This window comes from Choloepus didactylus, chromosome 18 (genome assembly GCF_015220235.1).
Source record: "Choloepus didactylus isolate mChoDid1 chromosome 18, mChoDid1.pri, whole genome shotgun sequence".
Lineage (NCBI taxonomy): Eukaryota > Metazoa > Chordata > Mammalia > Pilosa > Megalonychidae > Choloepus > Choloepus didactylus.
In genome coordinates, this window is record NC_051324.1 from 23,007,272 (window position 1) to 23,031,948 (window position 24,677).

Below are 24,677 nucleotides of genomic sequence, written 5' to 3' on the forward strand. Positions count from 1 at the left end.
CGGGCAGGGTGGGAGAGAAGGTGCCCACCCTGTCAGCTGGCCTGGCAGCTTGGCAGAGGCGGCTCTACTGCTTGGCTCCTCGGAGCTGGCTCCCCGCCTGGCCAGGAGGCCTCTGAGCAGTGTCCATGGGCCCATCCCACCCCGCCGAGCGTACGTGGCTCCAGCTGCTGGTGCACCTCTGCCCTGCTGGCTGCGGACGGGGAGAAGGGTGTACCCACCTCCAGCCGCTTCACTTGGGTCCTTTCGAACTCCAGGCGTGTCTCCAGCTCCCGGATCTTAGCTTCCTGCCTGCTCACCAGGGACTTGTCCACCATGGACTGTTCCAGGAACTCCACCTGGCTCTGGAGGGCTTGCAGCTGGTGGAGAGGGGGCCAGGGAGAAGGAACTCAGCCCAGAGAGGGAGGGGGCAGAGTAGTCTGGGGCTGGCGATGCCACCACTGAGAGCAGAAGGCTGCAGCAGGGCGGGATGCACAGGGGAGGGTGGAAGGATGGGGCCCCAAGCCAGAGGTATCCCCCACCTGGCCCTGCTTGGCACAGATCTCATCCTTCAGAGAGAAAGGAGAAAGCTAAGGACCAGCGAGGGAATAGAAATGTGAAATGAGGCAGCTGAAGCCAGAATGTCTGCTATGGAGATATCGCTCCAAGCCTAGCTCTTTCCACCAGTTTATGTGGCTCTATGGACTGCTGATGGCAGAGAGAAAGCTTTCTATACTAGGAGCCGGGGGTTCACCCCCAGTGATCACCGCTGCACACATGACGACCCCAGCACCCTCTCTCTACTGAGGAAGACCCCAGCCCCCACCTTCTCCTGTAGCTCTTGCTTTTCCTTGTTGGCTTCTTCCAGCTGAGCCTGGAGATCGTTCATCTGAGCCAGGTCCCGGGAGGCCTGGAAGAGGAGTGAGCGCATCTGAAGCAGGAGCCCCCCCGCCCCAAACACCACATCCAACCCACTCCACCTGGACGCGGAGTGCCAGGACACACGGGCACCCACACCGCAACCTCCCCAGAGAAGCAGCTATGCCAAGGACCTATGAGAAGGACAAGGACAGGTGTCCGTGCAGGGTGAGGTGTGGCCCTCCTGGGCAGGGGTACCTGAGCCACGGCTGCCTTGTGCTTCTTCATCAGCTCGTTCATGTCCTCCTGATCCTCTTCCAGCCGGTTCTGGATCTCATTCTTCTCGCGCTGAAGGCGGCTCAGCTGCTCCTCCAGCTGGGTGGAGGCAAAGACAGATCAGAGGGCATCAAGCCTGGCATGCCTTATGGCCCAGGCGGCAAGTCCATGTTTCCCCTGATCCCCCTCCTCAAGGGCTGAGACACTGTGATGATGGAGCCAGACATGCACGGGGCCGCCGGTCCTGCCCTGGGCTGGGGAGATGAGGGAAAGGGTTGACTCTGTAGCACGGGCACACTGGGCTGCTGGGCGAAATGACAGCTGCTTTCTGGCAGCTCTTTTGAGGCTAATGAGAAGGCAGGAAAGGTCTGCTCAGAACAAACGACCCGTCATCCTCATCCTGGCACTATGAGCCTAGGGCCTAAGCCACACGCACTCTACCCACTTCGGGTCCAGGGGGAGGACCCCCAGAATCCCTGATGCTCCCCTGGCCTGGATTCTCGTTTCCCCTGGGACAGTTCGCTCCTTGGCCACCCAGCTCCCACAGCCAGTCCACTGCCCGGGGGAGGGGAGGAGACAGCCAACAGCAGCTTCAGGAAACGAATGAATCTATTAGCCTGTAATTCCAAACCAAAATGACTGCGTTGGCTCCTTCTCTGCCCCATCCATCTTGTTACCGGGCTGTGGGGAGCTGGGGAAGCCTTCGCCAAGAAATTTATTAACTTGGATTTAAATAAAATGGTAATTTTATAACAGCCTTTTTTAACACAATTAAGGAATTTGAATTAATCACCTGAAAACTGCTGAGGAGCACAAATGTCACAGGGATAAATCAAACCCATGAGATTGGCATCTCCCAGCAGCCGGGTGACTCGCTGGAGCCCACAGCCACCCCCAGCCTCCTCCCCTGCCCCAGTCCTCAGCCCAAAGAGGCACTGATGACCGCATCCCAGTAATGACTTCTCTGCCGGTGGATGGGCCGTGGGAGAGGTGGGGAATTAAAAGGGAGGCATTAAATAAAAGATCTAATTAGCGCCGCCTGGGCTTGTCAGAGGGCTGGGCAGGGGAAGGGTGGGAAGCGGGAGCCATCCCATCCTCTTATCGGTGACTCTGCTCATCTCCAGGCACCTGTTTACATCCTTCAGCTGCTTTAGCTGCCTTTATTTATGGTGCCGGGGCCCGTGGCCAAGCTCCCGCAGGCAGGTGCTTAAGCAGAGAGGCCCTTGCTGGTTCCTTTTTCCTGACTGACCCCTTCCTGGGCCCTCTGCTCTGGCTGGGGGTGGGGAGGTGGGGTGCAGGAGGGGGGCTGCTGCCATGGTTCCATTCTTCCTCGGCCTCCTGAACCTTGCACTGAATACCCTGGGCCCTTACCGCCGTCTTGGCCTTGGCGATGTCATCGATCTGCAGGTGCAGGTCCTCGATCTCCACCTCCATTGCTTTGCGCGCTTTCACGGCTGCCGCACAGGTGAACTCTGACTCCTCCAGCTGGACACAGAGCCGCCCCAACCCCAGGGGGAGACATCAGCCATGTGCAGGCGGGCCCTCGCAGGGGAGGGAGCCCAGACACACCCCTCTCCTCCTCTGTTCACTTCGGGCCCCAGGGTGCAGGGTACATACACCTCCCGGGATGGGACTTGGGGAGTGGGCCCAGTCCACACCACCCCAGGGGTTGGCAGTCATGCTGTGCAGCAGTGACAGACCCTGGGGAGTCTGGCTGCTCTAAGTGGCTTCTCCCCCCTTTCCTGTCACCTTTCTTCCCAAGGACTCAAGAATCAGTGGAAGGAGCAAGAGGGAGAGGGAGAGAACCGAAAACACAAGCTCCGCTGCCCCCAAAGCCAGCGACGTCCTTTCTCTAAAGGCACCTGGTTCTTCAGCTGGGCGATCTCCCTCTTGCTGGGTGCGTTGTTCTTCAGGTGGTCCAGCATGATCTGAGCATCTGCCAGCAGGGCCTTGGTGCGCTTCAGGTCTTTCCGGAGCCGCTTCTCAGACTCAAAGTCCCGCTGGTTCACCTGGGTCGGCACCGGAAGTCAGGGCTCTGGGCTCTGCCACAGGGCTCCTCCTGTCTCCCCCAAGCCCACTCTCACCCTTGCCCTCCAGCGTCGTTGCCCCTAATAAGCAAGGACAATGGAAATGCCAGGACCCCGTACCAGCCAGTGAGAATAGCCTGGGGGGGTGCCAGTGTATGGTAACGACCCCCACTCCACAGGGGATGACACTGGCCCCTACAAACCCATCCCTGGCCATAAGCGGAAGTGTCTCTGGTCACCCACCTGGTCGCTGAGTGCAGTGAGCTTGCTCTCCAGCTCTCGCTTCTCTCGCAACACCTTCTGCTTGTCCTCATACTCTTCCTCTAGCTGCACTTCCATTTGTTTTAACTGGAGTACCATGGGAACAGAAACCCATCAGTCCCTCTAGTGCCAGGGAGTCCCCTTGCCTTCTAAGTCCCTCACCTCGGGAAAAGAGTGGGGCCAGGCTGAGCATGGATAAGCCCAGCGAGTTCAGAATCTGAATTTGAAGTTCCTAGGGTTTCAAAATGGCAAGGAAGGATGGTGGACCTCGCACAGTGGCCACCCAAGCCAGAGGTGGGGGTCTCATTCTGGAGGGGGCAGGCTGAGTGCAGGCAGTGCCAGAGCAGCACAGGTGGGCGTGAGGCAGGCTGCTGCTTGGCGCAGAAAGCAAGGAGCTCCTCAAGGGCCTAAGCAAACCCTAGGCTGCTCTACAGACTCTAGAAGAGCATATCCCAGCCAGTGCCAAGATCCCAAGAGGGGATTCCTGGTCCAGAGAGCTATGTGGCTAAGGCAGGGAAATAGAAGAGCCCGTGCTTGAAAACAGTGATGGGGGAAAAGGCGAATACAGTGGGCAGGCAAGAGCCCAGATGCCTTACCTTCTTCTGACAAGATTGCCGGGCCTCCTCCACCTCCTCATCCCGGCTCTCCACCTCCTTAGAATGGGTCTGTCTCATCCGCTCCATCTCCATCTCTAGACGCAGCTTGGCCTGGAGGTGGTTGGGAGTAATGACTGGGCTCCTTTCCCAGCAGCGCCCTGACCCCTGCCCACTGCACCGATGGGCAGCTCTCGCCAGACCCAGGAGTAGAGAACATCTCCGCTAGCCTTGCTCTGATGGCAGAGAAGCCCAAAGCCTTTACTGACGTCTGGCATAGGCCCAGGGAAAGGCTGCGGGTGCAGGGGAACAATCCAGCAGCTTTTCCGTTCAGCCTCCAGGCTCTGGCTCCCTGAACTGAGATGGTGGCTAGTGGCCCTCAGCCTGGAAGGGGGAGAGGAGACTGATGTGCACCCTGAGACCCTCACTACTAGAGAACGATCAAGATTTGCTATTGGGGAAAGCTTCGTGAAAGCTTAACTGTCTTCACACTGTGTCTGGCACAGAGCAGGCGCTCAGTTGGTATGTGTGTGTTTGTTTCAGTAAGTGAACAAATGAATGACTGACTGAGTGCATGTGGGATCCTGCCCTCCTCCGGGCCACACCACCGGGATGGTGGTGTCTCCTGTTACTCCTTGTCCCTCCCTTGGCCAAGCCTCCAGCACCTGCTCCAGCATCTGGATGCTCCCTGCCTGCTCGTCCAGCTCCTCTTCCTGATCCTTGACCTTGGCTTCTAGGTCCCGGAGCTGCTTCTTGACCTTAGCCAGAGAGGCCTCATCCTTGGACTCTTGGGAAGAAATGTCCTGGAGTTCTGCTTCCAGTGAGACAACCTTCTGGGTGAACCCCGCAATGTCCATGTCTTTTTCCTGGAAGAAAAGAGAAGATGAGGCTGGTCCGGGGCTGGCCCCAGCCTGTGAGGGGGACGGGGCAAGGACGGTGGGCAGCCCCACACACCTCCAATTGCTGCTTCAGGCTGAAAGCCTCGGCCAGGAGCATGTCCTTCTCTCGCTGCAGCTTCTCCCGCTGCAGCTTCTCCCGCTGGGCCTCCTCGTGCGCCTGCGAGAGCTCGCTGTCAAACCTGTGGGGGAGCATCGTCACGGTGGCTCCCTCGGCTAAGGGAAGGATGCAGGCTCTCCCACTCCCAGAGATTGCCGGGAAGTGGCACGTAGATGTGGACGGTACGCAAGCAGGGGAGGGAACTCACGCAGCCCCTACTTGGGGGCCGTGGCAGGTGGGGGGTGATGTCCAGGGGTTACAGGTCAGGCCACTGAGGTCCTGCTGGGCCTAAGATGGGCCGAAGATGGGGGGTATCTCATCAAGCAGGTCCAAGTAGCCCTTTCACCAGGTGAGCCTGAGAGGGACACACAGACTTTCTGGGAAGAGGTGAGCGGACGCTCTCCTCTGGAGTTAAGTCTCTACATTTTCTGTTTCAACAAATCCAAGAATGAGGGATCAGGGTGAGAAGAGAGAGGGTTTCCAGATGGTTAGAACTGGGTGTCACTGCCTTGCCTAACCCACTTTTCACAGTTTAACTTGGCAACTCCAAGTAGCGCTCGCTGCTAGCTCCTGCCACCACCTCTGGGCACCAGCCTCCGGCCAGGCCCACCCACCCGGCAGTGCTCGTGTCACCACCAGGACGCCCTGCCCTGGGCTCGAAGCCAACACTCCCACCGTGCCCAGCTGGCAGCTGCTTCAAGGGGCACACGGTTGGGGGGCCTCTTTCTTCACTGCCACCTCCCAGCCAATGACTCCAAATGAGGAGCAAACTGCCGATATTCCCTCTTAACACCTTCCCTGAATAGCTAATCAGGTTCCTGTGGAAAACTGAACCAACTCCCCTACACCTCTCCCCACACCCCATCAAAAAAAAAGTAAGAAAACTCCGGGCAGCTGAAACTTAATAAGTTGCCCAGCGGGGAGTGCGGCAACACAGCAACAGAGGCTGAGCTGGCACTAACATCGGGGTGCTTGGAAGTGGGGGGGTCCTAAGTGTGCCAGCCGTTGGGTAAAGGGGAGGGGTGGGGTTACAGACAGGAGCTGGGGGGAGTGGACAGTCACTGAGCTGGTGGGGGCGAGGGAGGGAGAGGATAAGAGCTCCCAGTTCCCCTCACTCTCCTCAAAGCAGCAGCCCAGCTGGAAGACGGCAGTGAGGCCAGGAGGCCAGATTGTGGGTGAGGGGCTGCCCCGTCACAAAGGCAACCGGTGCCTCTGCTGAGAACCCCTTCCCCTGCAGAGGGCAAATGGGCTCTGTGCCTACACCCTGGAGCACCCTGCTGTTCCCAGGGTGTGTGGGCTCCTCAGTGTTGCTAATAAAGGCGTCCCATTCCCATCCCCAGCCAGGGAAATTAATTTAGATTGGATTTTCTCCTGTGAGGGCCGCCCCCCCTCCTTTGTGTCATTACCATAATGAGATGGAAGTGGCACGGTAGTTTAACAACATTAGTCAGGAGAGTGTGTTTGTGTAGCGGAGGTGAGTGAGGGATGGGGAGCCGGGTGGGGGCAAGGGGCAGGGACACAGCCCAGTGGCTCCGGCATGGGGTCTGGCTGAGGCCTGTGCTTACTGGGCCTGGGACCGGGGTGGCAGGCACCCGCCGGGGGAGCACATCCGAGAACGGAGGCCTGAGCAGGCTTTCACCGGGATGCACCTGAGTCCTCCCTACAGGTCAGGAATGAGCCCCGGTCACATTACGGATGAGTGACTGTGCAGGTAAAGCCCCTGGCCAGATCCAGGGCCCCTCTCTTTCCTTCTGGGACGGGGAAGCAGGGATCCCCATCTGTGGCTAGTTCTGGGAGGTGCTGAGTCCTCTGAGCCCAGGGCAGGGGCCCACCCACCTCCTCTGCTTCTTCTCCAGCTCATGGTTGCGGACCTGCTGGCCCTCCAGGTGCAGCTTGGTGTCCTGCAGCTCTGCCGTGAGCCGCTGGCACTTCTTCTTGAGCTGCTGCAGAGCACGCTGAGTCTCGTCACTGTCTGCCTGCAGGTCCCCGAGCTAGGGGCCAGGATGGGTGCAGGGTCAGTCAGCAGCCACGGAGACATCCAGAAGTATTGGCAGAGATGAGGAAGAGGAGGTGTGGGAGTGAGGGGACCCAGGGATGAGGGATGAAGTCAGGGTCATCCAGGGAAACTAAGAAGCTCTAAAAATAGTTTTTTCCTGGATGTCCTCCTGTAAAGAGACGCTCAAATGCCAGCTCTTCCCTGTTCCTCCGAGGGCCTCCCTGCCTCCAGCCATCCTCTGAGCTGACAATACACTGAGTCCTGCCAGGCCCTCCCAGGCCCAGAGCTGAGCTCCCTCCACCAGACTCACCCGCCTCTCCAGCTGCCTCTTGCTCTGCTGCTCCACCTCCAGCTTGTCCTCAAACTCTTGCTGGAGCCTCTTCTTGGTGAAGTCCACCTCCCTCACAGCCCGCTCATACTTCAGGCGCCACTCGCCACCTGTGGGGTTGGTAAGACAGGGGAGGATGCAGGTGCTCAGAATCCCCAAGAAAAGGCAGAGGGGAAGAAGGAGGGGGCAGGGAGGGGCAGCAGGAGGAGTGGGCATGTCCCTCCTTCGCCAGTGGGACTCAGAAAGGGCCCTGCAAGGCTGGCTTCCTCCCAGGGACACAAGCCGGGAGGAGACCAGACGGTGTGATGCGGCCACGTGTCCTGTCCGCTCCTTGGGCATGGCCAGGACCTCGGCCTTCAGACACTGTCATTATCACTGTTGTCACAGCCCTGCAAGATACTCCCCTACATTTACTGGCACCTCTGCTTTCTCATCTATTTATTTCACCTCAGCCTTACTCCCGCCCGACAAAGGGGAGAGGCCTGGAGAAGGGGTAGTTGTTACCGAGCAGGGAAACGGAGCCCTGGGCATCAGGGCTCGCCACGCAGACCACTGCTGTGCTCCCTCAGCCTCAGACCCACCTGTGTCATCGTCATCCACCTCCCCATTGATCTCTGCTGCTCGGATGAGACGGGCCTCCATCACCTCCATCTCCATCACCTCCATTTGTTTCTTCAGTGCATCATACTGGGTCTGCAGAAGAGGGGTGTGAGTCAAAAGTGAGCACCCAGTGTGCCGTTCCACCTGTACTCAGCATCACCCATCCCTCCCACCCACCCAGACTGTGGCCATGTGCTTACCCAGGGCAGACAGAAGGCCAGGCTAGTGGTGAAGAGGCCAACAGCCTTTTGGGGGTGGCAGATGGGCACTAGGGTGTGGCAGCTCACTAGCCTGGCTGTCCTCACCCCGGCCCTGCCCTCACCTGCAGCTCCTTCATCTCCTTCTCGGCTCGGAGCCTCTCCGCCATCTCTGCGTCCAGCAGCTGGGAGGCGGACTCTCCTGTGTTACGTTCATCAGTCAGCTCCGATGTCAGCTCTGCGATCTGGAGTTGGGGGAAGGGAGTCACCACCAGTTGAAGTGCCTGCCACGCTCAGCCAGAACTCCAGGGGCGGCCTCGGTGGCTCGGGCCACCCTGCAGAGGTGGGCCAGGCTGTGAGGGGCCAGGAGTCACTCACCCGGGTCTCCAGCCGGTCACTGTTGAACCGCAGCTCATTCCGCTCCTTCTCCACCTTCTCAAGCTTGCTCCGCAGCTGCTGGATCTCCTCCTGAGGCAGAGCATGGAGGGCAAAATGAACTGGAGATACTGAAAGGGCTTGGGGCATACCTGCCCCACAGCTGTGGCCCTGGATCTGCACCCTTGGGGTGAACAAAGCAGGGGGGGGCCGGGCCAGCACACGAGGCAGGAGGCATGCCCCTACAGGAGCACCCACTGCACCCCAGGGGCTGCTATCCCTAGAGCCTTCTCCACACACTCAGGCTGAGGAGGCCTGAGATTTGTACTCTAAGAGGCTGCCCAGAGAGATGCCTTCTGTCTGAAGGCATAGTTCAAGGAGACCTGCTCTCTGGCCTAAACGAGGAGTACTTAGAAGCCCAAGACAAGCCAGAAAGACAGTTGCACACGTTGATGACACGCCCCTTCCCAGGCCGCTACGCACGTCTTTGTTCCGGATCTGCTCCTCTGACAGTTGCACCTCGATGAGGGGCCTCACGGTGGTAAAGAGCTTCCACCAAGCCCAGTCCTTCACCCCTTTGTTCTTCTTGATGTTCTTCTGCACACAGCGAATGGCCAGATCCTGGATCTGCAGGTGGGGGTGCAGTGGGGTGTACAGCAGGGCTCAACCCCTCTGACCAGGCTCAGCGAGGAGCCTCCCCGCCACCAGCCCAGCCATTGGGGCTGCTCCTCTGGCCATCTGACCCCAAGTCAAACAATTCCTAGGCCACCGCATGCCACCCCCAGCCTCCCTTCATCCTCAGAGAGTGGGCGGCAGAGAGCCCGGCCCTGTGAGCACTGCGCTGGGCACTAACCGCTCCACCGCCATTAGGAATAATTTCATCTGCTTTATTTGCTGCCTGATTATTTCCAGCACCCTGGCCTAGACGTGCTATAAAACCTAATCTTGCTGAAACACAAGAGGCGGCAATGCTGGCTGTTTTATGGACTTGCTAATAAGAAAAGGAGTCGCTGACACAGCTCCTTATTCTTCATAGAGCAGCCTATGATCCAGAGCCCACCTTAGCCTGGGCCCTGATCCCCCAAACCCTCCTCAGCTCCCATGGCCCCACCCCGGGGGCTGGCAGCCCACTCACTGGCACCAAGGGAGCTGCCCATTCCCTGCCCTGGCACAGGGCATGCTGCCCCGGGGAGGTCCCTGCCTCTTCTTTGGGCAGTGAGAACCCATAGCCCCGAGACCAGTCTCCTGCCCCTGCATGTTCCTTGGGTCCTCCACCCCATCCCCGGAACGCAGCTGTGCTCGTCTAGGCTGGGCAGGGGGAGGCGGGTGTCCCCAGAGCAGCACCTTTCTCTTCTTGAAGTGCTGGCGGGCGAGGTAGCCCCTGCAGGCCGCCTGGAACAGCGTTAGGTTCCTGCCGGTTTGCTCGTCCCGCTGCTCCTCCAGCCGTGCCAACGTGCCCGCCCGGAAAAACACCTGTGGGAAAGCAGGCGGGAGACGGGGTCACGGAGGAGCGGGAGGGCAGGTGGAGAGCTGGCGCTGCTGGCATCAGGGGAACGGCTGGCAAGGAAACCAGCAGGCCCCGGAGTGTGGCCCTTGGCTTGGGAAGAGCCTGGAAATCCAATTATCCAGGAGAGGAAGGGAGGAGCGAGCCGAGGCCCCAGGAAGACCAAGGGAGAGGGGCCAGGCCAGGGGCTGCAGAGGTTTTGGAAGAGGAGAAGTAAGCTGGGAAATCTAGCTTCAAAGAGAGATGAAAGGAGAGGGAAGCCAAGGGAGGATAACTGGGGCAGAGAAGGAGATGAAAGTCACTGGTGAGATAGGTGGAGAAGCCCTTGAGCAACACGTCTGATGGCTTCTTCCCCCAGGCCTGCCCGGCAACACTGTCCAGGCCCCGCCCACACCTGCGGCAGGAGGTGCCCGGGGACCAGATGAAGTGGATGGAGGTGTGTGTGTGTCCCAGAGGAGAAAGGCCCAGGAGGCAGCGTGCAGTGGGAAGGGGAGTGGGGGGAGAGAAGGGGATGGGGAGGGGAAGCGCCTTCCTTCCTCCCACCCCCACCCCAGTTTCATTTCCCACGCCGTCTCCTCTTTCATGTGCCAGCTCCCCACCTCCACGCACACCCCCAGGTTTCATCTTCTCATGATGAAGTCAGTGAGGAGGGCGGGGGTTGGGCCAGTCTAGGGACCTGTCATACAGGTTTGGGGGCTGCAGGGCAGATGTGTGAGGAACCAGCTGGGCGTCCCCACTCCCGTCCTCTCACCCTGTGGCATCCTGAGCTCGGCCAGGTAAAGTGTTCACTACTGAGAGGAGGAAGAGGGAGGGAAATATCAGATAAAACGAGACTCTTGTATCCTTAAGAGAGGGCAAAGGGTATCTAGGTCTCTGCCCACCTCCACCTGGCACAGGACACAGGAAATTCCCTTTTGTGGGGCAGAGAGAGGATGTGAGCGCCACGGGAGACACAGGTTATATAAATGTGCTCAGAACCAATCCGGACCGTACCCCAAGGCCCCCCTTCAGGGAAGAAGAGGGGAGAGGGCCGAGACTTTCTGCCGAGAAAGCTTTGCCTCTGGCTCCATGAAAACTGAGCCCCCTGAGGCCAGCCTGGGAGAAAACCAGGTCTGCCCTCTGAGGCCCATACCAGAGCTGAGCGCCTGGGATGCCTCCTGGGCCTCAAGCTCTGCGTGGGCCTTGATTTCTCCCAAGGCACGAGCTGGAATTCCACCAGGGGGATCCAAGCCTCCCCGGAGGTGGGCAAACATGCCTGGCCAGCTCACTCAGCTAACTGCTGGACAAGGGGCCAGGGTGGGAGAGAGAACGGCCCAGAAACAACAGGAAGAGGCAGAATGATCCAGGTGCCAGGGCGAGGAGCCCCAGCCCTCTCCTGCGCAGCTGTGCACCTGTGGAGTTTAGGGTTCTGTGGAGTTGCAGGTGAGGGCTCCCAGCCATCACCTCCCCAAATACCCATTCTACCAAATTTTACCAGCAATGACAGGAGGCCCTCAGGGGCCTGTGGGGTCAGATGAGACCCCTCCCCATCCAGTGATAGTTCCCCAACGGGGAACCCTAGCTCACCAGCCAGTGCTAGAAGACCTGAGCTTTCTCTCCCAAACCAGATGTGAGCAAACTCCCCCGACTTTGCTCCTAGCTCTGTCTTTGAGCACAAGTGGGCCCTGGGCTTGCCTGCCCCAGTCAGGTACCTGGGATGACTCAAGTGGCAGAGGGTCTGAGGTGGCAGCTGGGAAGACGGCCAAACTGTACAGGCCCTCTCCTGCCCAAGGCAGGCCCGAGAATCCAGGAATTGGCTGGGAGGAGGTGCCAGGGCACCCCAAATCTCAACCAGCAGTAGCTCAGCCTGCTAGAGGGAAAAGAGCTCAGGGGAAGAGACCAGGTAGGTGTAGCCAAGCCGAGGAGATATGAAGGGGCTGAAAAATCCTCGACTGCAGATGGCCCCAGGGAGGAAGCTCAGCTGGCAGCCCCCAAACTTAAAAAAAGGGGTGGGGTGGGGGGTGGAAAGGAGGTGAAGCCAGACACACAGGTAGAGAAAGCAGAAAATAAACACAGAAAAATAGCACAGGAAGAGGACAGGACCACAAATGACACAGAGAACAAGGAGAGAAACAGAGAAAAGAACCAGAAACCAGAGAACAGAGTCCAGCAGAAACTTTCTGGGCCAACAGGAAAGGGGAAGGCCAGCGGCAGCAGAGACAAAGATGGGAAGACAGAAAGACCAAGAAGGAAAGGAAAAGGGATCCAGGGTGCAGGAGAGGGCAGGAGAAACCAGGAATATGATGCAACAACACGCAGAAGAGAGGGACAGAGGAACAGGTAATAACACTCAAGCCTCTTCTGCAAGCATCCCCTTCCACCTGCCACTCCCACAAGGCCCCAGGCCCCAGACTTCCTGCCCTCTCTGCTGACAGATGCACAGTCCAGAGCCCTCTCTCTGCTCTTCTTCCCACCACAGCCCTTGGTGCACATACGTGGCTGCCACCCGTCCAAACTGGCCAGTCTCGGGGGACAGGGGCAGGCAGGGCTCCGTGCCCCAGGGAGTAAGGCTTGGCTGACCCTTGGCATGGAGTGATGCGGCAGACTGGCACCAAGGGGCGGGTGCGCCTGTCTTTTATGCACCACGTTCCATTCCGATGAGGAATCTGGCCTGTGGGCAGGTGGCGGTGACACAGCCTCGCCGTGTCCTGCTTGCTCTTCCAGGACCCTGGCAGCACCAGGTGACTCCCCAGAGCAGGCTCTGTCCTCTGGCTACTCTGCCCTCTGCCTTCCGGCTTCTTCCAGCCTTCCTCCCCAGGAGCCCGGCCCTTCTTCTCCCACTCCTAACACTAGGGCTCAGGCCAAGTTCAAAGCCACTTTGCAAACCACTCCCTCCAGACATCACAGACATGCTCTCAGCTATTTAAAAGGAAGGAAGTTGAGTGTGCTATACATCTACCTTCCAGGCACCTGGCCCCTGGCCCTGAAGGGGACAGTTCGTGAGGAGGGGTGGCCTCTGAGTGGCTGGGAGGGTTGGGGTTGGGGGACAAGGCTCAGAGTCGCCCCAGAAAGCTTCTGAAGTCCGGCTGCACTCCTGTAGGGGCAACTCACCCGGCTCAGGCCCATGCAGCAACTGCTCTTCTCCAGGTCCAAGGACTCCAGCAGCTCCTCCACTGCCTGTGGAGAGAGGCTGTCAGGCGGCCCACCCAGGGACTCCCCGTCTCCATTCAGGGCTCCGCCCAGTTGCTCAGGCCTTCCCTCTTCATTCATTCATACTCAGTTATTTCTTCGGCAAGCACTGCTGGTGGGCTTCCAGTGTCAGACACTGTGGTGGACTCTGGGGACGTAAAGATGGCTACAAGAGTCCCTATCCTTGAGGGACAAACTATTTTGCTGGGGAGCCAGACAAGTGAATTAGTGAAGTATACAGAGGAGGAGGCATCTAAGCCAGACAAGGGGATCGTGGAAGTGCCCTGGCAGAGACGTGGCCTGTGCTGAGTTTGCAGATACAAGTAAGAATCTGACAGACAGAGTAGGGAGGAGGACGTTCCCGGCAGAGGGACCGGCACGCGCCAAGGCAGGGGAGCGTAAAACAGCAGGATGCATCGAGGGAATGACAAGTGGTTCACCATGGCTGGAGTGCAGGTGGTGGGAGAGGGGGAACAGCTAAAAGCATTATTAGAGAGGTGGACAGTAGCCAAAGCACGTGCAGCCCCTAGGGCTTTCGGGAGCCCCTGAAGGGTTCTCTTGCAGCGATTAGATTTGCATTTTACACTAAAGACCCCACTGGCAACTGGGTGGAAGATGGATGGAGACCCTCCTTAGGCGGCTACTTCAGTGATCCATAAGAGAGAAGACTAGAGCCTCCAAAGCGGGGAGAAGGAGAGGGAAACGGAGGGGAGATTAAGGAAAAGTAGACTTGCCAAACATGGGGGGAGGAAGGTGCATAAGAGGAAGCATCTAGAAGGCATCAAGGTTTCTGACTTAGGTAACTAAATGGATAACGTGCCATTCTCCCAAGTACGGAAACAACAAGAAAAAGAGTAGGTTTGACATTGGGACTGGCGGTTTGATGTGCTGAGCCCTCTATCGTTGGACTTGCCCTTATGAAGCTCGTTACTGCAAACAAGAGGCTAAACTTGCATATAATTGTGCCTAACAGTCTCCCCCGAGTACCTCTTTGTTGCTCAGATGTGGCCCTCTCTTTCTCTCTAACTGAGACACCTCGGCAGGTGAACTCGCTGCCCTCCCCCCTACATGGGACCCGACTCCCAGGGGTGTAAATCTCCCTGGCAACACAGGATATGACTCCCGGGGATGATTCTGGACCTGGCATCGTGAGATTGAGAATATCTTCTTGACCAAAAGGGTGATGCAAGATGAGACGAAATAATTTCAGTGGCTGAGAGATTTCAAATGAAGTCGAGAGGTCACTCTGGTGGACATTCTTATGCACTATACAGATAACACCTCTTAGGTTTTAATGTACTGGAATAGCTAGAAGTAAATACCTGAAACTACCAAACTCCAACCCAGTAGTCTGGACTCCTGAAGACGATTATAGAATAACGTAGATTACAAGGTGACAGTGTGATTGTGAAAACCCTGTGGCTCACACTCCCTTTATCTAGTGTATGGATGGATGAGTAGAAAAATGAGGACAAAAACTAAATGACAAATAGGGTGGGATGGGGGGGATGGTTTGGGTGTTCTTTTTTTACTTTTATTGTTTATTCTTATTCTGATTCTTTCTGATGTAAGGAAAATGTTCAAAAATAGACTGTGGTGATGAATGCATAACTATATGATCGTACTGTGAACAGCTGATTGTATACCATGGATGATTGTATGGTATGTGAATATATTTCAATAAAACTGAATTAAAGAAAAAAGATTAAAAAAAAAAAGAGTAGGTTTGAGAGGAAATATGATTAGTTTGGCTTGAACATGCTGAGTTTGAGGTGCTATAAGGCATCCAGGTAGAGAAGTCCAAAGGCAGTGAGACAGAAATGCGTGTCTGGAGCTCAGGAGAGAAGCCGGGGCCTGGGCCAGAGGTATTGATTTGGGAGTCATCAATATATATGCGGTAGTTGAAATGATGGGTGTGAATGAGGTTGTCTAGGAAGAGGCTGTGGAATAGAAAACACATACGGACAAGGCCAGAGTCTTGGGGAAGAGACAGACCTTGACATATGGGGCAGGGGGAAGAAGAGACGCTTGGAGGGACAGAGAAGGAAAGAACAGAGAATAGAGGAAAACCAAGAGTGGCAGCAGAAAGCAAGGCAGAGAACGTTTCAAAAAGAACAGAGTTGTCAACAGAGTCACATGTTGCCAGGATTCCAAGTCACAGAGGGACAGAAAAGTGCCCTTTGGCTCTGGCAATCTGGAGGGCATGGGGAGATGAGGAGCCCGGTCCCAGCGTGCCAGGGAGCGGGAACCAGGCAGCTCTGGGTAGAGGGGTGGATGGCGGCTGGGTGGGGGCGGCAGGAGGGAAGTAAGTATTGATGGGGGCAGGAGAGAGAGGACAAGGGTCCACCCCGAGAGCGAGCTGACAGAAGGCTTCTTTCAGAGAGGAAAATCGGGGGACTACTTACCCACCGAGAGAAAAGAGCCAGTAGAGAAGGAGAGGTTGAAGGAACAGGAAAGATGGAAGAGTGAAAACGGAAGGAGCAGGCTCTGGGCAGGCCAGAGGGAATGGATTCCAAAGTACAGGAGGAAGGGATTGGACAAGAGGAGGGGAAGGAGAGGCAGGGAGGAAAGAAGGCGGCAGGTGAGGAGAAGCTTGCAGGAGGTGGAGAAGGAGGCAGAGCCTTGATTTGACTGGCCTTTGGAGGCAAAGTCACTGCTGGGAAGATGACCTAGGAAGGCAAGGTTGGGGAAGGTTTGAGGAGAAAGGGGGAAGGTGGAAGAGCACGTAAGGAGCCTGGAATAGGGGCCGGATAAGGATGGGGCACCTGGAAGACTCGCTGGGCCACCCCCTGGGCCCAGCTAAGGTTGGAGACCACGAACCTGCAGGAATTCAAATCCACAGAGTTGCATAATTTTTCTCATGGGCTTAGGAGCCCCAAACAAGAAGTGGAGGTGCCCAAAGGCTGCCCTTCAGGGTGGGGGTTTGGCAGGGCAGGAGAGCTGAGGGTGATGAGAGCCGAGTGACAGGAGGTTTGGGCCATGGGTCAAGGCCGAGGTGGGAAGGAAGTAAAGTCAGGAGGTAATTCAAGAGTAAAGAAAATGGAGCATGCTCCAGAAATGAGAGACCTCAATGTGGCTAGAGAGCAGATGAATTCAGAGGATGAGAAGAGAGAGATACATGGGTAAGGAGGCTGTGGTCAGAGAAGACCACGTCAGACTTGAAGATTTCAGAGGCGGCTCATTTCCAGGGATGACAAGGTACCGGGTACAACCACGATGGGGAGGCTGGACTGGAGGTTAAGGGACAGTGAGGAGGGTGTGTGTGTGGGGTTCATCTGTACGTGCACCAAGGTCACCCAGGACACCAAGGATGGAGAGAAGGTCACCGGCCTCCGGGAATGCGGCTCTGTGACCCAGCAGGCAGGGGAGGGTGGCACACCAAGAAAGGCTGGGCACTCGCCATGGGGCTTCCCACCCTGTCCTGCAGAGCCCCCTTCCCTCAAGGCCTGAGGGGCCTTCAGAGTCAGGCTGGGTGCCTGAGGCCTGAGCGCAGTGCAGGGCACTCCCTCTGCACAAGGAGCCCTTTCGCTCCCTGAGGAGCTGCCTCTGGAGGTCAAGGTGAGAGCCTGGAGTATGGCAGGGAGGCACCTCCTTCCACAGTCAGCACGTCCGTCACTGACTCGGGCTAGCAAGCAGCTCCTGAGCCTCGTGCTCACCCTGCCACCAAGGACGGCTTGCCGGAACAATGTTCCTCCTAGGGCAGATGCCTGCCCGACCCCTAGACTGCTTCCTGCTGCAGGAACCAGTCCCTGACTTGGCGGGGCAAGGCTGAGGGGCCCAGATGCCATCAGTGGGGCACCTATACACTAGTTCTAATCTGTCACCTGGGCGGCCCTGGCTCTGCTTGCTCTTGGATGATCGTCTGGCCTGCCAAGAGCGGACACCCCCAGCTTGGGCCTGCTAAGGGGGTGGCTCTTCTCTGGCTCCTACAGTCCACGCCCTAGGCTGCCTGCCCCCCCACGGCCACAGCCCAGCCCAGCAGCTGCATTCCTCTGTCCTGGTCCTGTTGGCTGATGCCACATGAGCAAGGGGCAGACCTGCTCTTTCTAGGGGCGGTCGGGCAGCTGCTTGGAGGGGTCTGAGCAGAAAGAGAGGGGTCTGGCAGGCTTGGGTGCCCAGACTTACCCGCCTTTCGTCCACCACAATGTAGTTGCGCCCGTGTTTCTTGGTCAGGTGTGGAGCCAGGACATCGAAGCGGCGGCGGAACTCAGAGAACACCATGTGGTCAGGGTAACCTAGAGAGAGCCGGGCCGGGGCCAGGTCAGTCAGCATCTCACACCCCCTCCCCGACTCACTGCACCGGCAGCTGCTGGGGCCCAGGCAGCTGGCAGTGACGGGGCAGGGAAAGTCACCCGAAGGGGAAGAAACTGTTGAGGGTGGACAGCAGGCAGCTGAGGCCAGCCCAGGAAAGGAGAGCTGCAAGGAAGGAGGCAGGGACAAAGGAGAAAAGGCTGAGAGGACAATTAGGGCTGCTCCATGGTGGGATAGAAAGGCTTAAAAAGGGAATAGGCTCCTTTAGAAGTCCCTTGTTGGTGAGGTGGGCAAGCAGAGGATGGCTGGCTACCTGGAAGGAATCTTATGGGGATAAAAAAGACTCAGATCCGTTTTAGCCCTCAAAGTCTATAACTCGATGATAACCCAGAGAGCAATGTCTTAAGGATTTAAGAAAAAAACAGTGCACCAGAAAGTAGTTGAGAAGAAAAGTTCATGAGCTGGGGGTTTGAATCCTGGCCCTGCCTCTTATGATCATGTGACTCAACCCCTCTGGGCCTCAGTTTCTTTACCTGTAAAATGGGGACACAGCCACTTACCTCACATGTAGTTGTACGTTTTAAATGAGAAAATATATATAAAGCACTGCTTGGCTCACACGGGCATTCAACAGAATGCCCCTTCTCCTTCCTCAGTCCGCTGAAGCAGGATATCAGAAACGGTTCCCTCCCTGCCCCTATCCTGACCTTGAATCCTACTTAGGCCAGGTGAGTAAACAGACTCACAGACTGCTTTCCTAACGAGTGTTGCCTCTGACAGAGACCTCCTACTGTGTGGGCTGGGTGCTACAGACCTCCTGGCCAGGAGGTCAGAGGAAGGGTGAGACGGCTTCCAGCTTGGAGCAAGGTCAGCACGGGAGCCAGCAGGAGGTGACAGTCACCCCAAGGACGCCACAGCCTGCTGGTGGAGGACCCAGAGCTCCTCCATTGCAGAATCACAGAACTGCAAACTGAAAAGGGGCCTGGACTAGATCCAACTCATCTTCCAGACATGGAAACTGAGGCGGAGCAGCTGGCTTGCTCTAGGTGACCAACACTGCAGCTGGAGGCAGAGCTGGGCCCCGGCTTCTAGCTCCTGACCAGCAGTCGAGGCTCGCTCCGCTACAGCGGGCTAGCTGCTCTGGAAACCCTCCAGCTGGGAGAGGAGACTGATGCATGTGCTTGATAATTGAAACAGGAGGTGGGGGCCGCGGAGGGGCCAAGACAAAGTGAGCTATTGATTGTATCTGAATTGCAATTAAATTGATGGGCCGGGATAGCAGATCCAGACGCCTGGCATCTTAATTAATCATCAGCGCCATCGACGGTGGCTGGGGGCCGGGGGAGGTGAGGGGGGACTGCTGCTGGCCTCATCGATCTGCTTGTTTGAGTAAAGCACATTGATTTTGGTTCAGAGCGGTAACAATCTGGTTTTGAAATAATAAACACCAACTCCATATCAAGACGTGGGGACAGATCGATGATTTATTTAGAGCAGGGCAGGGAGCCTGTTTCCTGGCTTTGGCTGCTAAGGAAAAGTGATGGTACCCATCGGGGTGCTTCCAGGGGACCTGGCTGTGGGTGGGTGGGACCCAGCCTGCTCCTCTAGTTAAGGAAAAAAGAGCAGAAACCAGGCAACTCCTAAGTTCTCAGGCACATAAAACCCTACTTGAGAGGCATGAACTCTGGAGCCACCCTGCTGGCCCCACTCTGCCCCTCACAAGCTGGGTGACCTTGGGCAAGTTGCTTAACCTCTCTGAGCCTCGCCTCCTCAACAGGGGATGATACTAGTACTTACCGCACATGAGGATGAAATGACTTAATGTGTGTGAAGGGTTTAGAAGTGTGCCTGATATACCATAAATGCTCTAAAGATGGTAACTACTGTTACCGTCATCCTCTCTGACCCTCCTCTAATTGGGTCTGCCTGACCTTTATTGGAAATCTTAAGTACTTAAGAAAGATTTAGCACCTAGTTTCTCAGCAGGGGTTGGAGGAGTTATCCCCACTGGGCACTTGGTCCACTGCTGCAGGCAGAGCAGACCCAGCCAAATAAAGGACACAGGGAGGAAGGAGCCATGGGGACAAGCCACAGAGCAGGTGGGGCAGAGAGGGAAAGGGGATGAAGACAACTGGAACATGGGAGGAAGAGGAGAAAGATGGGAGGTGGTGGGGTTGAAAGAAATAGAGACAGAAGCAGCCTGTAGGCTGGGGGCAAGAAGGGACCCCACAGAGAAGGAGAGCCCAGAGAGAGAGCATGAGGGAGACCCAGGGCTAGCCCTGAGACGAGAGGGCAGGAGCACCCTCCAGGCCCACGGGCCCCATCTGTAAGGTGGGGAAGGGCAGGGGCAGCTCCAGAAAAGAGCCAGCAGTCGAGAGGAAGGGGGCCCCACCTTGGCGGTACATGCGCATGGCATCGAGCAGGCGGGAGCCGCGGAGCTGGGCCCGGAGCAGGGCCACGTCGAGCTGCAGGAGCCCAGCCTCGCAGTGGTCCCCCGAGGGCAGGTCCAGCTCGCTGCTGCTGCTGCTGCTGACTCGGCGGGAGGAGGCAGAACGGGGCTCCCCGACCCAGCCCTCAGCCACGGGCAGGAAGCAGTGCACGAAATGCAGCTTCGACTTCTTGATGGTGTCGATGAGGGCATCCTGCCGAGGGAGGGGAGCACTCTCAGTGGGCTCTGATGGTCCAGGACCAAGAGGGCAGACACAGGTGCCAGCAGCCCTCTCCTTGCAGGATGACGCGTGTCCCACCACTGCCCAGGACATGGGCTCGGCCTGGATAACTCGACCCTCCCTGGGCCTGGGTGGCCACTCGTAGGCAGCAGTGATCATGTCAGGGTGGGGTGCTGAGTTGCCACCAGATGACCTGGGATGCCCAGAATGCCCAGGCCTACCTGCCAGGCTGAGGAGGGGCCTCGGGGCCTGGGCTGGTACACTCACCACCTGCAGCTTAATCTGGATGCACAGTGATTTCTTCTTGACAGCCGCCATGCCCGTGGTAAAGGTCTTCCGCATGCTGGTGACCCGGCGCAGCGCCAGCTGTGAGCCGCCCTCCAGGCCTGCGATGGAGCCCGACAGCACCGTGGTGCCGCCCGCCCGGCCCAGGAACAGATGGCTGATGACCTTCCTGCCAGGGGTGGGAGGGCCGGGGAGGGAAAGGAGTCACATTAACACAGAGGCAGAGACCGTCCCTCCTCCCAGCTCCTAGGGCACCAAACAACCCCCACACCCATGGGGAAACTAGGACTCTCTGAGCAGCAAGAGGAGAAAACGGGGGTGGGCAGAAGGCGAGTGGTATGAAGGACTGGACAGAGGATGGCAACCTGCTCTTCCCCATCATCAGACAGGGCAGCGTGGGGAAGGGGCTCCCACCGCGGCAGAACAGATTAAACTTAAACATCTAACGTGCTAAATAATTTACTCATTACGCTCACTGTTCATTTTCTGGCTCCCCGCCCCCTCCCACTAGAATGTAAACTCCACAAGGGCAAGGAGTTTCGTTCTGTTCACTGCTGTCTGCCAAGCACCTAGAATAGTCCTTGTCACAGAGCAAGTGCTCAGTTATGAACCGTTTAATAAATGAATGGATGGCAGGGGTCACACGACGGAGGGGTTTCCAGGGCTCCCCCTGCCCTCTCTAAAGAATGTGGCCGTGTCATTCAAATATAGGACTACAAGCCCCTCCAACTATATCTATCCCCCATCTCTACTCTGGGAGGTCAGCCCACGCCCTCAAGTGTTGGCAGCTGCCTCTCAGGAAGTGGAGGCTGGATATGGGGCCTGGGAGACACCCCCAGGGGAAGGAGCCCAGGAAAACAGCCCCAGGCACAGGGCGCGTGCAGATGTTCTTACTTCTGGGAGTTCTGCAGGAGCCGGGGGGCGTTCTGGGTGGCTGGGTTCTGCTTGGTGTAGCTCAGCCAGCCGGCCACGTTGTACTCCACCCAGTTGGTGCCGTGACTGTGGCCCAGGAGGAAATGGTGTGGCTTGCTGCTGCGCAGAAGGGGGCTCTGGCCTGCAGGTGAGAGAGGCAGGTTCTGACTGTCAGTGCCCAGACACAAGGCACAGGCCCTCAGTGGGCCCCGGGGCAGTGCCAGCTGCTTGCCTGGACCATCCAAGTGGATCCTCCGGAGAGCAAGCTGAGGAGCTACCCTCTGGGGATGCCACCTACCTTTCTTGTCACCTTCCTGGGGTCCGTAGTAGGAAAAAAGACGCTCCAGGAGGGCATCCTCAGTGGCCCCTGGCACCAGTGCCTCCTCTTCCAATAGCCACAGGAGGCCCCTTGCCTCATCTGTGCGGGCCAGTGAGCGGACCTATGGGAGAAGGAAAGAAACCAACCTTGACGCACGGAGTTTGGGAAAGGAGCTAGGTCCCTGGCCCCAAGCACACACTCTAAACACACTACACACACACATATGCACACACACACGCATGCACACACACACACAAACTGCAGCTTCTGCACCTCACTACTGACCCTGGTGAGGAGGTGGACAGCAGGGAAAAAGAGGAGACTAGAAACAAATCAGAGAGACGCTCGCAGCAAAATATTGGGCCCAAAGCCACCAAAGACTGATGGTTCATATTAACCCAAGCCCACACCCAGAGGCTCTCCTCCACATTTGTCCCTTTGGGGGTTACAAGGGGCTTGAGTGAGCCCCATATTACCCCCCTTCCCTGGGCATCACCTCCCTGGCAGATGAGGTAAGGTCTGTTAGGCCCTGAGCACAGTACATGACCCAGAGGAAATGCTCAGTAAGCCCGGGCTGTGGGGTAAGCCCTGGTCCCACAGGCAGGCTCGCAGCAGGGTCATAACCTCCATGACAGCCGGGGGGGCAGAGGCCGGGGCAAACTGAAGAGCAAGAGTCCCCAGCTAAAGGGAGCAACTGCTGCTCAGTTCCAGCTAATTTTTTGTCCTGGAAGGATGTTGGCCTTGTGTTGATCAATCCTCCAGTTTTTCAAAAGAAGGTGGAAGTCTTGACTTCTGATTTCAAATACACCATGCAGGCCATACAAACTAGGTCTGTGGTGCATCTGGCCTCGACACGCTTTTTTCTATGGAATTCCCAAGTCCTCCTGGGGGAGAGCTCAACTCATCCTTCCCCACACCCCATTCAGGCCTCACCTTTAGGGACTGGAGGACAGGAGAAGTGAGAAGGGCTATTTCGCCTCCCTGGCCCCAGCTGCCTGCCTCTCGTCCCCACAGCTGCCCAGGGGAGTCGGTGTGATTACCGGAAGGAAGCAGAATGTGGTCAAGGACTGAGAGGCAATTCAGGTTCCCCAGCAGCTGTAGCTGAGTGGCAGGATTAAGTACTGAAGCCATCAGTCGGTGAGTGGCAGTGGGCACTGAGGGACCCCCTTCCCCAGAGGGGAGCTGCCCGATGCCATGGCTCATCAGATGGGGGAGACTGAGGGAGGGAAACCTGGCCCTGCCCCATCCAAACACACTGTGTGACCTACTGCTGCTCAGAAGCCACAGGCACTGACTTCCCCCATCTCCTGGGAATGGCACAGGCTCTCCAGGGAGGCTGCCACAGCAGCCCAGATGTCAGGAAAAAGAAAATCCAACATCCCTGGGGAGACCTGGTACTTGGGCACTTAAAGCATTTGTCCCCAGGGGGATTCTGGCTCTCTCCAGGGCTCCACTCCCTGGTGCTAGCCAAGCAGGGCTTTTCTGCTGGGAAGACAGAGAGGGAGGCAGGAATCAAAGCAGACGGGGGGACCCAGCAGTCTGGCAAAAATGCCAATAAAGCGCTTCATGCAATTTCCCTAATTGAAGACAGTCACCAAATGTCAAGTGCTCATCGGCCCAGCCAGGCTTCCAGGCAGCCGGGTGCCCAAGACACTAGAACCAGGGGTGACCAAGCCTGTCCCAAAGGTTGAGGGGCGAGGGCTCACCCCTGTGACAGCCATCTGTGGGGGTTCTATAGCCTGGCACTATTTCCCTGGGGGAACAGCGAATGGGGAATGCTGCCCCCTTGCCCCTCTCAGCTTGGTCCATGAGCCCCCTTTGCAGGGACTGTGGGAGGGAATGACTAAGTCCTCTGAGTCCAGCCAGGCCCTCACCACCCAGGAGCAGACACCAGGGCTCCTGGCAGACACACTCACAGGATAGGGTCTGAGCCTCAGCTGGCGAGGAAGCCAGTATATACCGTCCCACCTGCTTGGAGATACTGGGGGCCACCTACTGCACCAGGGCGGAAGAAAAGTGCCACCTTCCTGGCCAGACTGCTGAGGGCAGGGGCCCCCGGGCCTTGGGAAGCCCATGGGTCAGCAGAGAAGTGCTTGCTGTCTGGGCACAACTGCTGGGCACTCCCTCGGCCCACAGAAGCCCCGACGGCAGCAGATCACACGAGCTGGGCTCTAGGAAGACGGAGGAATAAGGGAGAAGAAAACAGCCCAGACCCTCGCTAGAATCCCTACCAGGGACTGATGGGAGGTTTGGTCCACCGCAGCCACCGAGTCATCTGTGGCCGGCTCCAAGTCGTCAAATGCCAGCTCGATGTTCTCCTAGGGAGGAAGGCAGAGCAGCAGTGAGCATGGGGGTCATGTGTTGGGGAGCAGCCCCTAGAGCAGGCCAGGAGGGGACCCTGGGGTTGACGAGTCCAACCTCCCCTGTAGCACCGTCAACTGACAAATTGCTCACTACTCCCAAGGCACCACGTTGTATTGCTGGACAGCTAAAATTCTCATAAACTCCTGTGATACTGAGCTAAAGTCACATTTCCTGTTATTTTACATCAGTTGTTTAGCCATTGTGGAATAAGCCTAGTCTCAATTTCACATGATCATCCTTGAAACACTTGAAAACAACAGTTGTTTTCTTCCTGAATCTTCTCTTGACAAGGATAAATATCCTCCTCAGTTTGGGCAACTCACCTCCACATGAGGTCAGATTTCCAGATCTTGCCCTCTGGGGGACACCCTTTTATGAGGGGCCCTAAATAATCAACCATCTTAACAGATAAGGGGAAAGGGAGTCAGAGACGGCTGAGCCCAAAACATGCGGAGTTGTGGCAATTCACAGGGCCTCGGAGGGACCCTGAACACACCTTAGGCTTCTTGGAGAGCAAACTCGCCACAAAACCACCATGCAGCCAAGGTCAAAGTATTGGGGGCGGGGGGGAGACAGGAAAAGACTCCCACAACCGAGAACAAATGGGGACAGAAATGAAGAGAGCAAAGAGCTGGGAAGGGAGCAGCTAGCGTGGAAGGTGGCACCTTCCCTTGTCCAAGGTGCCCTCCCTGGGGGGTGCCAGGGCCAGAAGGTGAGGCTGG

The 24,677-nt window shown here is 57.3% G+C and overlaps 1 protein-coding gene across 9 annotated transcripts in view; it reads right to left on the reverse strand.

Moving 5' to 3' along the window:
- MYO18A (myosin XVIIIA) overlaps positions 1–24,677 on the reverse strand; it is a 95,408-nt gene that overhangs the window by 13,670 nt on the left and 57,061 nt on the right. For all 9 annotated transcript variants that reach the window (XM_037807910.1, XM_037807909.1, XM_037807915.1 and 6 more), the window contains 23 exons: positions 23,823–23,909; positions 21,571–21,712; positions 21,255–21,414; positions 20,343–20,529; positions 19,799–20,048; positions 17,281–17,390; positions 13,078–13,143; positions 9,828–9,956; positions 8,967–9,110; positions 8,487–8,576; positions 8,234–8,353; positions 7,893–8,004; positions 7,294–7,421; positions 6,824–6,978; positions 4,946–5,069; positions 4,657–4,857; positions 3,995–4,105; positions 3,381–3,485; positions 2,973–3,119; positions 2,482–2,595; positions 1,093–1,209; positions 803–886; positions 219–356 (listed from right to left, as the gene is read on the reverse strand). In XM_037807910.1, coding sequence (XP_037663838.1) covers positions 219–356; positions 803–886; positions 1,093–1,209; positions 2,482–2,595; positions 2,973–3,119; positions 3,381–3,485; positions 3,995–4,105; positions 4,657–4,857; positions 4,946–5,069; positions 6,824–6,978; positions 7,294–7,421; positions 7,893–8,004; positions 8,234–8,353; positions 8,487–8,576; positions 8,967–9,110; positions 9,828–9,956; positions 13,078–13,143; positions 17,281–17,390; positions 19,799–20,048; positions 20,343–20,529; positions 21,255–21,414; positions 21,571–21,712; positions 23,823–23,909 — 3,021 coding nt within the window. The remainder of the gene's footprint in view (positions 1–218; positions 357–802; positions 887–1,092; positions 1,210–2,481; positions 2,596–2,972; positions 3,120–3,380; positions 3,486–3,994; positions 4,106–4,656; positions 4,858–4,945; positions 5,070–6,823; positions 6,979–7,293; positions 7,422–7,892; positions 8,005–8,233; positions 8,354–8,486; positions 8,577–8,966; positions 9,111–9,827; positions 9,957–13,077; positions 13,144–17,280; positions 17,391–19,798; positions 20,049–20,342; positions 20,530–21,254; positions 21,415–21,570; positions 21,713–23,822; positions 23,910–24,677) is intronic.